The sequence below is a fragment of the Balaenoptera physalus genome (genome assembly GCF_965194825.1).
Source record: "Balaenoptera physalus genome assembly, chromosome: 11".
NCBI classification, from domain to species: Eukaryota; Metazoa; Chordata; class Mammalia; order Artiodactyla; family Balaenopteridae; genus Balaenoptera; species Balaenoptera physalus.
Genome location: NC_138896.1, coordinates 70,555,118 through 70,567,351, shown reverse-complemented (window position 1 = coordinate 70,567,351; position 12,234 = coordinate 70,555,118). Strand labels below are relative to the sequence as shown.

At 44.9% G+C, this 12,234-nt stretch overlaps 1 protein-coding gene across 5 annotated transcripts in view; it reads left to right on the top strand.

Annotated features, from left to right (window-relative positions):
* Positions 1-10,597, top strand: part of SMARCC1 (SWI/SNF related BAF chromatin remodeling complex subunit C1) — a 182,618-nt gene extending 172,021 nt beyond the window's left edge. For 2 of the 5 annotated variants that reach the window (XM_082411972.1, XM_082411971.1), the window contains exons 27-28: positions 5,660-5,836; positions 8,174-10,597. In XM_082411972.1, coding sequence (XP_082268098.1) covers positions 5,660-5,836; positions 8,174-8,271 — 275 coding nt within the window. In that variant the 3' untranslated portion in view covers positions 8,272-10,597. The other 3 variants (XR_014250518.1, XM_082411973.1, XM_082411974.1) reach the window with 3 other exon arrangements.
* Positions 10,598-12,234: the final 1,637 nt, after the last annotated feature.

The window sequence follows — 12,234 nt, the reverse complement described above, 5'->3', positions numbered from 1 at the left end:
ATACCCCAGTGGCTTTATGGCTCTGTTTTTGACAGGAGGATAGAAGAACGTTGTTTTACAGAAAGCTTCAGGATTTATAGCAAGAGAAAGGAAAGGTTTTTTCCAGCTGTTGGGCAAATAGCCTTGGAAACCATAAAGCTACTCTATCCCAGCTTGTTGCCATAAAGATGTAAGGAAATAGGTAAATGGGCCACTGCCGCTGAGCAGGTAGCTTTGGAAACAGCACTGATGGGCCTGACAGCCAAGCCTGCAGGTTATCCCAGTGTGTTTTGGTAGGTATCACCTTGTGAGCCTGTGTCCATGTGCCACTGATTCCTCTTTGCCAGATTGTTTCTGGAGCTAGGTGTGGGTTGAATAACTGACCCATCACTTTATTGGCATCAGGGTTTGTATCACATAGTCTGCTGGAAGACAGATGGGCCCCCCTCCTCCAGACCTTCATGCTCAGAGTGCACTGTATTGCAAACACCAGATCTGAAGCCAGAGTACCCAGGTCAGAGCTGGGCTCCCCTATTTATACACTTTATGACATTGGGTGAGCTGCTCAGTCTTTGTTTTCCCCTTTCATAAACGTGGTAACTTAGAACAACAGAAATGTAGGTCTCAATTCTGGGAGCTGCTAGAGCAAGGTCATGTTCCCTCCAGGGGCCCTAGGGGAGAGTCTGTTGATTGCATCTTCCAGCTTCTGGTGGCTGGTAGCATTCCTTGGCTTGTGGCCACATCTCTCTTTACTCCATCTTTACCTTCCTTCTCCTCTGTGTCTTTTCCTCCATGTGTCCCTTATAAGAACACTTGTCATTGGATTTAGGGCCCACCAGGATAATCTAGGATGATCTCAACTCAAGGTCCTTAACTTAAATCTGCAAAGATGCTTTTTCCAAATATGGTTACATTTACAGGTTCCAGGTATTAGAACGTGTGCGTTATCTGTTTGGGGGCCACCATCCAACCCACTGCAAGGTGCTGGAAAGTATATTTGATAAAATTATTTATTGCAGGAAGCAGAGCAGTTTCCTTATTGTTGATATAGTAAAGAAGAAAACATGGTGTTTGGAATTAAAGTTTACATCTTAGATTTTTTTTTTTTAATGCTGAGTGTTATATTAAGTCCTTTCACAGGAACTGTTTCATTTGAGCACAGAATAGTGTGGTAGAAAGAGAATTGGATTTAGAATCAGAAGACTTGGATCTCATTCCTCTTACAAGTTCTATGACCGTAAAGAAGTCTCTTAACTTTTCTGAGCTTCTGTTTACTGTCTATAAAATGAAAATATTTGCCCTGCCTCTCATTAGGCAGAGCCAGTGACATAATAAGGCACCATAAGAAATAAACAGTTTCCCTGATCATACAGAGAGAGTACAGCAGATATTTAGCATCACTTTTATAATAATCTCAGGAAACTGAGGCTCAGGGCGTTCTAAATGACTTGTCCAAGGCCACTCATCTGGGTCGGCATGAAGTGGAAGTGAGATCGCACTGTTCAGCTTCCAGTCACGTTCATCTTCACTTTCCCTGTCGAGAGTGGTATTGGGTGGCTCTCTGACCGGGATGCTCACTGGTCAGCCAGGAGTTTGGACAACCCACACCTTGCTCTAGACATCAAAGTATAAAAACTCGGTCAGACTGTTGTGGACGAGATTGGTTAGGACTGAACAGTTGTGTGTCTTATCACTTAGTGCACACCTGGTCTATGCTTTTCCTTCTTTCTTTCTCCCTTACTCAGTACTCTATCTGGCCTTTTTGTAAAGGCATTCTTCAGTGTTCTGCTGTCGGTTTTCTGGAGAGAGAGACCTTAGACGGGCTGGCAAAATGTTCTTCCTGACTTGCTCAAGGCCTCTTGTCCAGGTTGAACTGGGTAGAAGGAGGCAATCTGTACCCATTGATAAACACGGGCCGTATTATCTGTTCTAGTGAATGGCTTCCATTCATCACAGCAAGTCCATTGAAAGTGTTCTTTCATCTCTAGGTTGGGATTCTGTAAGTCTGGACTTCATACTAGGCCTCCTGCCCCCAACAATAGCAAAAGTATCTCCTCTTGCCCTGTCTCACCACCTGGAATACCATCAGAGAATCATTAGTAGAGACTCAGAGAGTGGGAAACAAAGCATTGTGTTTAGTAATGGCCTCACAGGTGTTTGTTAGGAAGGAAGCTGGGAGAATTACAGAGGACAGACCCTGATTCTTAGAATAATAAGGCTCTGTGTGTGCTACTTATTGCCCATTGGAAACTTTGAGAGTTCTGTATCTTCCCTTCACCCCATCTCTGTGTTCCACTGGAATGACAGCCAATTCCGCACCTCCTGTTCCCAAAGCAAAAGTCCTTCCCCATTCTCTACACTTCACATGCCAGTTAGGTGCCAAACCCGAATTCTTTCTCATTCTCAGCTTCATACTCACCCCTCCTCCTCATTCTCTTACCCATCCCCAGGAAGCCTGTAGGGTGCTGTTCTCAACTCTTTTTTTTTTTTTTTTTAAACATCTTTATTGAAGTATAATTGCTTTACAATGGTGTGTTAGTTTCTGCTTTATAACAAAGTGAATCAGTTATACATATACATATGTTCCCATATCTCTTCCCTCTTGCATCTCCCTCCCTCCCACCCTCCCCATCCCACCCCTCTAGGTGGTCACAAAGCACCGAGCTGATCTCCCTGTGCTACGTGGCTGCTTCGCACTAGCTATCTATTTTACATTTGGTAGTGTATATATGTCCATGCCACTCTCTCACCCTGTCACATCTCACCCCTCCCCCTCCCCATATCCTCAAGTCCATTCTCTAGTAGGTCTGTGTCTTTATTCCCGTCTTGCCACTAGGTTCTTCATGGCCTTTTTTTTTTCCTTAGATTCCATATATATGTGTTAGCATACTGTATTTGTTTTTCTGTTTCTGACTTACTTCACTCTGTATGACAGACTCTAACTCCATCCACCTCATTACAAATACCTCCATTTCATTTCTTTTTATGGCTGAGTAATATTCCATTGTATATATGTGCCACATCTTCTTTATCCATTCATCCGATGATGGACACTTAGGCTCAACTCTTATCTACTTATCCTGCCCTCATGCAGCCCCTATTTCTTTGCAAAAGCTCTCTTCCTCTGCTCTAGGCTCAGACTCCTCTGCATCCCTTCTTATAGCTTTCCATCACACAGAAAATCAGGCCCATGTTCCTCGTTTCTCCAAAACCTTTCACCCAGTCCCCTGTAGCCTTACCGGCCAAGTCCCTCACCCCATTCTGTGTGTATGACTCATCCGGTCCCCTTTGCTTTGATTCATGTCAGACAAACCAAGCGTGGACAACTTGGCTCTGTAACCTGGGCACTTTTTTTAATAACCTTTTGAGCTTGTTACTCCTCGGTGAAATGCAGGTGATAGATAATAAGGTGATGCAGTTACCTCAGAGGGGATGGCGAGTATGAAGGTGCTATGTATAAATGGAACAATATTCATATTATTTTCTGATTGTGTAAATCAGTCTAGGCCTTGTACTTAGGATAGTCTGCTGTTATCCTGTTCCTAATTCCCCTCCTTCACTTTATATACACATTATCCAAAGTCCCAAGTCATTCGCAAGTTGGTCTTGGTTAACCAGAAGGTATTGTTTTCTTTTACTTGCTTCTTCCATAGTTTTCCCTTGATTTGCCTGCCACACCTTCATGTGTACTCATTCTTCGTATGGCTTATAATATACTTGGCATTTTTTTTTTATCTCTTGTGTCATTCCCTACGTGGATAGACTCTTCAGCACGGCCTAAATCCATCCTAGCACTGTGGCACAGGCACCCAGCTTTAATTACTGAAGTTCAGTGGTGTAGGAGTAGTGGTAGTGTCAGCCCAGCACCTGCTCTTGCTTTCTCTGAGGTGATTTGATCAAGTTGTACTCCAGCAGATGGGCCTCTGGGGCTCCTCTGCTGCACTTTTGCATGATTGCATTATAGAGCACAGGAAGGTGGGCCAGAGGACCCAAAACTTGCTGTTCTTCTCATTCTGAGGCATAAGGTTGATGCCTCCCTATGCTTTTAAAAAATAGTCCCCCAAAGACAGTGGACCACTTCTCTTCCTGACTCTTGTATCTCACTGGGGTTCTCTTCATTGACACCCTGTAGTGAAAGGCTCCGCTCTTTGAGTCCTGGCTCATGGAACAGACACTGGAAATAGATGGTGTGAGGCTTGAAGCTTTGTGTGTCTTTCTTAAGACAGGCCTTTTTCTAAGCACTGACAGAGGATTCTTCACTTGAGTTATCTCCAGTACTGCTCTATATATTTTAGTTGCCAGTTAGCTGTCTGGTAGTCCCATCTTCCAAGCTTGAACCTCAAGTGTTCTTATTTCCAGCTGTCTCAGGACTATGCCTAGAAGCCTGTATTCAGCTTCATATAGTTGACCTTACATAGGTGTGTTTATGTCCCTAGATTAAAAAAAGAAAGAAAGAAAAAACTATAATAGATTCTCTTTCCTTATTCTGTAGAGATTATAATTTGTCCTTATATATAGCTTCAGCCTTGGTTTGTGCCCATTAAACAATTCTCCTTTGTTTGTGGCTCTTTAAAGCCAAGCCCAGGAGCCAGACCACTGAGTTGAAGAATTAATACATATCCACCACCATATCTAAGGGAGGATTGGCTAACTGCAACCAAATCTGGCCTATCTCCTATTTTTGTAGGGGCCATAGGCTAAGAATGGTTTTTACAGTTTAAGCGGTTGGGGAAAACTCGAAAGAATGTTTATGTCACATGAAAATTATGTGAAATTCACATTTCAGAGTCCATAAATAAAGATGTTTAGGTAACCTATTTGTTACATATTGTCTGACTGCCTTCATACTACAGTAGCAAAGTTAAATAGTTGTGACAGAGGCCATATGGCCTGCCAAGTCCAAATACTTACTATCTGGCTCTTTACAGAGAAAGTTTGCTGAAAGTTCTAAAGACTCAGTGTGAAACTGAATGCAGGAAGTGTTTCACTGTCCTTATGTCTAGCGTCTCCCATTATGCACATCAAAACAATAGGAAGAGATGAAGGAGTTGCCTGTCTCCCATGTGTCTCCCCCACCATGGTTCTCCAGAGCCAGTGCTTCCTGGTTGGGGAGAGAGGGAGAGATTTTTTTCTGAACAGGACTTTAGAATTCCAATTAGAATCCCTTTTTAATTGTGATTTCACAGTAGTGATCAATACTCTTTCAGGCATACACATTCCCACATAGCCTGTGCGTGAAGGTCAATCTGGACTGAGCTTCAGTCCTTGGACTGTGCACTGACTTGCTGTTAAAGTCCTTCTCTCTGCTCCCTGTGGGTCTTTGCTTGGCATTTTGTGTCCTCAGGAAGATATTGGACAATCCATTGTTCACCCAAACTAACCAGAATGAATGCTTTCTTTTAAGGATGTTTGGTAACTGCTTCTTACAGCTACTACCTACCTATAGCAGGGTTTAGGATAATCATTCACTTCACAGATCTGCCCCATTATCCCTCTGTCCCCCCACCCCACCCCAAATTAAAAGCTGGACAGAGAGATTATTACAGATTATTGCTCTGTTGACCTTTCTAATTGTTTTGGAGGGTTAGGTATTTGTCTGTATTTAGCAGTCTCGGGCAGTGAGTTGATTCCTTTTTTTTCCTAGTACATTTACCTCAGTACTTTAAATCTCCCTCCACAGGTCAGATACCAGGTCCAGGTTCCATGATGCCTGGGCAGCCCATGCCAGGCCGCATGATGTCCACCGTTGCAGCCAACATCCACCCCCCTGGGAGTGGCCCTACCCCTCCTGGTATGCCTCCAATCCCAGGAAACATCTTAGGACCCCGGGTACCCCTCACGGCACCTAACGGCATGTGTAAGTAGCAAGGTGGGAGATGCATTACCCCCGTGTCTTTTAGGGAGGGCTGTACACAGGGAGGCAGGCTTTTTGTTCTCTCTGGGGTTTGACAGGTCCATGGACAGTATGACCTGTGAGAGTGGGTTCCAAAAGACTGGTTTTTTAGTCATTGCTCTTCAGCACCCCTGATGGACAGGTACCCAGGTGATGAGTGCAAAGTGCTCCCAGTTAGTCAGGCTCTTACGCCATACATAGCCTTCGTGGCATGCACTTGTGACTCCAGGGTCTGTTGGGAGGCCAGGGGCATGCCTTGCCCACGCCTGTTTAAGCCTATGTAATTTGAATCTTGGAAGACATACAGAGCTACTGGTAGTTATTTTCCCTATAGGAGCCTTTTATGGATTCAGGGTTTAAAAGTGGTAGGTGTAAAGAAAAGAATAGGATCTGGTTTAGGGCAGGAATAACAAGTAAGTTTCTTGTAGCCATTTTGATATATTCGTAGTGGCTGCTTAGACTAAGGAAGGAGTGTTCGGGGCTGTGTTGAGAAGGAATTTGAGGTCTTAGCAGGCTCCATGGAGAAGGCTCAGATGCTGCTGAACAATGTCTGCCTGGTGGTATGTGCAAAGCCAGCTAGCTCATTTCTGCCATGGAGCCCTTGTTCTGCTCCAATCCTGGCTTCCAGAGGATTGCATCAGAGCCTGGCCTGCCCTTTATTCCTGTAGACCAGGAGTAATGATCCCAAAATGCAGCCGATAGTGGCCATGTTCCCAGCCACATGTGTGATCCCAGGTCCATTTAGAAGTCACGTATGTGAGGAGGAGTTAGCTCCTGTTCACAATACAGAGAGCTAGGACGCATAGGAATTCCTGGCCTCCAGGAGCTTTAGTTGGGAAAATACGAAATGAACAAGTGGATAGTAGTATAGGGTTTACCATAAGTTACGCGAGGCTGTGAAGTGACTTGAGTTCACTGTAGTTCTCTGGAAGACTTCCTAGGGCCAGGAAGCAGGGACTATCGACAGAGGTACATCTCCTTTCTCATTGGACCCACAGGGGCAAGGACAAAGTAGGTGCACAGAAGAAAGACAGCAATTGAGCTGGGTCAATATAGGATCACAGCAATAGAAAAAGGTATCTCTGTTGAGTCAGTGGTCAGAGGCCGTAGTCTAGTGGGTACCTCTTTTCCTTGGCAAGAAAATCCTTGCCTTGCTGCCTTACAGGCAATATACAAATGTGCTGGCTGATAAGGAGGTTTGACCAGTTTGCCCATCCCCATTGCAGAGATAATGTCATTGGTCTTTACCACTGTCATGTCCTGCTGATAACCCGCAATTTGTGTACAGGATTCCATCCTAAAGGGCCCTCAGTGGAGCACCTTGAGAATGTGGAAGGTTTGCTCCCGATCACTTCCTGCCACAAGTGAATTTCAGGGATTCTGAACCGCTGACTTGGCTCCAGGGCACTGGGCAGGCCTCATCAGGCGAGTCGTTTCCCGTCGTCAGGCCCTGGTTTTCTCCACTGCAAGATGACACAAAGGATTAGATCAGTGGGCTTCAAAATGCTTTGAAGAGCCTTAGCGGTTTGGTGGAAACCTCCTAGGGGGAAAATTGGGTGAATTGACTGGTAAGGAAGGCTGCAGTTTAATTATTTGTTTCATGTTTTCATTTCCGGCAAAATCTAGTTTAAAAATCCCTGGATTAAATTATATCCAGGGTTCCTTTGAAAAGCAGCTAAAATTGAAACAGGAAAGAGCCCCAGACACTCATACTAATTGTTCCCTTCAGGACCTGACCTAGTTTTGGCCAAAAATCCAAGGACTGCAGTTCAGGAGCTGTGGGGCCTCCCAGGACTGTCCAACTTGTCAGCAGCTGCCTCAAGTGAAGCTTTCTGGCCCTGCTGGAGATAGTTAATATCAGCAAGAAGTTTCTGATAATCTATTTTGTGCCCAGGCTAGGCACTATGAGAGAAAGAAAAGAAGACGCAGAACTTGCCCAGGAAGGAGCTTATCATTTAACTGAAGAAATAAAATTAGCAGCGAGAACCATTAAAATACAATAAAATCAAAATATAATTAAGTTCTGAAAAGGTCTGGAGTGATTCTTGGAAGGGGTGGGCCTTGAAGGAGATTGGGGCAGATTCAGACACCTCCCCACTCCCCCAACCTCATGGGTCAGGGGAAGCAACATGAGCAGTGACCTGGAGGTCCAGATGGACCTGCGCCACGTAGATCGCAGCGGCAGCAGTGCCTCACAGGCGATAAAGAAACCTCCTCCTTAAGTCATTTTTCTCTGAATGGGCTCTTTCCCGAGCCCCTGTGTTTCCAGCAATGATGAGTTACTTCTGGATGTGTTTGCAGATCCCCCTCCGCCGCAGCAGCAGCCACCTCCTCCACCACCTGCAGATGGAGTCCCTCCGCCTCCCGCTCCAGGCCCACCAGCCTCGGCTGCGCCCTAGCCTGGAAGATGCAGGGGACGTCCACGCCCAGCGCCACCAGCTGGAGTGGGGATGACGGGACTTGTGTTCCTCAGCTTCCTTGGGTTTCTTTCAGGATTTTTCTTCTTGCAGCCCCAAGCACACATCCCATATTTCCCCATTTCTCTTGCCACCCCTGTCCATGCTCTGACACGTCTTGTGTTAGGTCCTCCTCCAGCACTCAGGGGGAAGCCTGTGGTGACAGTGTGCCCTGGTCATCCTAAAAATACCCAGCATCTCCCTGTCCTGGTACGGGGTATGCTGACAGTTTATCTGCAGGTCCTGTCAACATTAGTATTTCTATGTCTGTCATTTTTGCTCTCCTGCAGTTTTTTTGCTTTGTCTTATGCTTTTATGGATAATGCTTTATAATCATTATCTTTTTCTTTTTTTGGGGGGGGGTGTCATTATTTCTTTAAAGGAGAGCATCCTAAGTTAATAGGAACCAAAAAATAGTGATGGGCAGAGGGGATAGCCAGAAGGGATAAACCTTAAGGCATTATAAGTGACCTTATTTCTGCTTATCTGAGCTAAGAATGGTGCTGATGGTGAAGGTTCATGAGACTTTTGCCACACATGGACGCACCAGAATTAAAAGAGATGGGGAAAGGGATCCCACTGATTTCATCCCTAGTGAGGACTGTGAGAGCCTCCAGCCTGCCTGGCAGAACATCCCCCTTTAGTCCTTGGTAGGGGAGAGCACAAGCATTAGAACAGATCCACTTCTTCCCCAGGCCCACTGGTTCTGGTTTTCTATGCAGATGGTTTGTTAGATTCTGGGGGCGGGGTGGGGGGGTTGTTTTTCTGAGGGCAGTGTGAGCTTTGAGGGCTGCATTTGGGAGGCATTCCTTAGTTCCCTAGACTAGCCAGGAAAGTTTTGGGTGTCTAGGGCAACGGCCACCCAATGAATCTAGCCCACTATTCACTGCTTTGTATGCATTCTTTTTTTCTCCTTCTTTAAAAAAAAAAAAAAACCTTAAAAAAAAAAAAGTAAGTAGATAGTGCTGATAAACATTTTAGCTCATGGAACTTGGTTAGGTTGGCTGTGGGTACAAGTCCCCAAACTACCTCTTGCAGTAGCCAGGGTGAAGGATTTAGTGAAGCGGTACTTTAGGTTTGGGGTGGGATTGGAGAAGTGGGGCAGGATCAACAGCCTCTATCCCTTCTCCCTTCCCTGTCTGAGATCTCACATTCCATCTATCACAGGGTTGTCAAGGAGATGCTGTGGGTACCAAGGAACTCACTTGGCAATCAGAGCATCATGCTTTGAGGGTGAGGTGCTCGGGCTAGGAGAGTGGAATACCATTCCAGAGGAAGAGCCACAAAAATGCCTTAATATGAGCCCATTTCTACCCCTGCTGATGAGTGACTTAAGAGTTCTTGGTTTTCTCTTCTTGTCCTTCTTCCCTCCCCTCTGTCTTTCCATGGGTGGGGAAAGGGTGTTTTGAGTAGAGCTTGATTTCCAAAGCACCTGGCTTCTTCACAGTCTCAAGTGGCAGTTTCATTTAGAATGCAAAGTGGAACATCTTTTGGATACCTTTTCTTTATATTCTATAAAGCTTTACATATGTGAGAGTGTGGGAAGGTGTTTATAAAACACCCTAGAACTTTCTTCCTTAATATCAGAAAGCAAAAAAAGAAAAAATTAAACCACAATTAAGATTTGCCTTTCAAACCCTCAGGTGTTACCTCTAACCAGGTGGCCCTGGTCACCATCAGAGTACTGGAACCAAGGAGACCTTGTTCCTTTTTTGAGTTTATTCTGGACTCTTGGAGTGGAAATGAGCTTGTTCCTACTGGAGTTTAATTCCATTGCTTTTGACTCCAGAAAGACCCCCGTGCCTTTTGACAATGGCCAGGGTTTTATTTTCACACCAGTCTTTCCCAAAGGAAACTCATTCCAAATACTTACCTTTTACACTGAGGTCTTAGAAGGAAAATGGAATTCTGGTTCATACTGTGGTCTCTTGTAACCTCAGGTCTTTAATGTGATCACTTTCAAATTTAAAAGATCCAGGTGGAAGTATTTTTACTATGCTGATAATCTACAGAATACCTGAATTCTTAACACTGCTATGTTTCAGTATAAGTGGTGACATTTTCTCTATGTCTGATCTGGTTTCATTCCTGTAATACAGCCACCCGATTTTGTGAGGGGGGGAATAATATGTGGTTTTTGTACAAACATGTTTCTCAATGTGTTATTTTGGAAAAGTGAAGAGAGGGAGTTTGGGGAGATTGGAAGAAGTTCATCAAGAAGGCCTAATCTCCCTCTTTTTCAGTGAATAAATGGAACATCATTTCTGGATTCTAGTCCCATTCTCTGCGTTCATGTACCAGTTTCTTCATGTGTCCCAAGAAGAGTCTAAATATTCAGCCTCACCTGGTCTTGGTCATCAATAATGTTCAGTGGTGCGGGTTTCCTGACTGGCTGACCACCTTCTCACCTTCATGAGGCTTAAGGAACATATGGTTGATGTGCCTTGCCCACTTCTTATTTCCATGGTCAAAGTGGAGAAAGATGAGTGGAAGTTCTCCAGGAAGGGTGGCCAACATCCTGGCACCTCCAAGAGAGGAGTAGTTCTGCTTGGTGCAGTAGAGAATGTCTGTCAGGTTGCAGTTTAGACAGCCTCAAGTTGGAGGCAGGCATTGAGGGCAGATGATTCTGTGAACTTTGATACGCTCTCATGGACAGCCTTTGAGCACCCACAGGTGCACGCCCTGTGCAGAAAACAGAAACCAATGCTTTCAAGATGCTTGTGAACCCAATGGAGCAAAAGAAGCGGATTCTGTGTCTGCCAGGAGGTGAAAACTTGGCTCTTCATGGAAGTGTGCCACCTGATGGTGCTGTGCTTTCTGACCTGTTCGACTCTTCCCTCTAGTAAAGAGTGCTAGAGCCAGCTGGGTCTCACAGGACTCCTACACTTCCCTCAAGGTTATGAGGAAAGTTAATCCTTGATTCAATCTGAAGACTGGTTTATAAACCTGAGTGTGAATTCTTTTTAGAGCACACCAAGACATGTACAATTAACCAGGTTTCCACAGGTTCCTCAGATCCTTCCTGTGGAATGATTCCCCCAAATGCGATTAAGAACAGCAGTTTTCCAACTTCAGTGCAGGTCAGGATCACCTGCGAGTTTAACATACAGCTTCTGGGCCCTATCCTCAAAGCTTCTGATTCAGCAGGTTTGGGGTGTGTTCTGAAATTTTGCCTTTTTAACAGATTCCCAGGACATCCTGATGCAGCTAGTCATGGGACCACTCTTTGAGAACTACTGGTTAAGAAGATTGTATGGTAGAGCAATCTCTCTGCAGTTCCTGACAGTCATTCTGTGAGCCCGTTAGTCTAGTAAACGTTTGAGAGCCTACTGTGTGGCAGGCACTAGAACTTGGATGCAGTCATTATTACGAATAAGGTAAGGCAAGGCCCCTGTACTCCAGGCCGCTTACATTTTTGTAGAAAAATGGGGGATAAGGTATATGGTCTGGAGGATACCAGACCATAAATAGATAGTGCTAAGTGTTCATGAAGTAAAAGGAAGAGTCTATTCAGTTGTTTTCTGGGGGACAGTAGTCTGTGAATTGGATGTTCTTCCATGATTTCTGTGCTGCGAGGTTTGGTAACCTGAGGGTTGACTTTCATTCCGGAAAACCTCCATCTGAATAATCAGACAACTCTTTCATCTGGATACCCAATGCCAACTAACCCCTGTTCTTTCTGCAAACCTCTGCCTGTGATTTTTATTATAAAGCCCCTGCTTTCTACAGTTCCAAGAGCATAGCTGTTATTCAGTTGCTCCACTATTGTTGAAGGGGGACTTCTTCCTGGGAACAGTGTGAAAGCACCTTGATCCCCTGTTAATGGATTATCTCCACCTAAGTCATCTTTCAGAAAGAGATGGAAAGATACATTCTTGAAGGAAATGCTGCCTGCCTTCAAGCCCA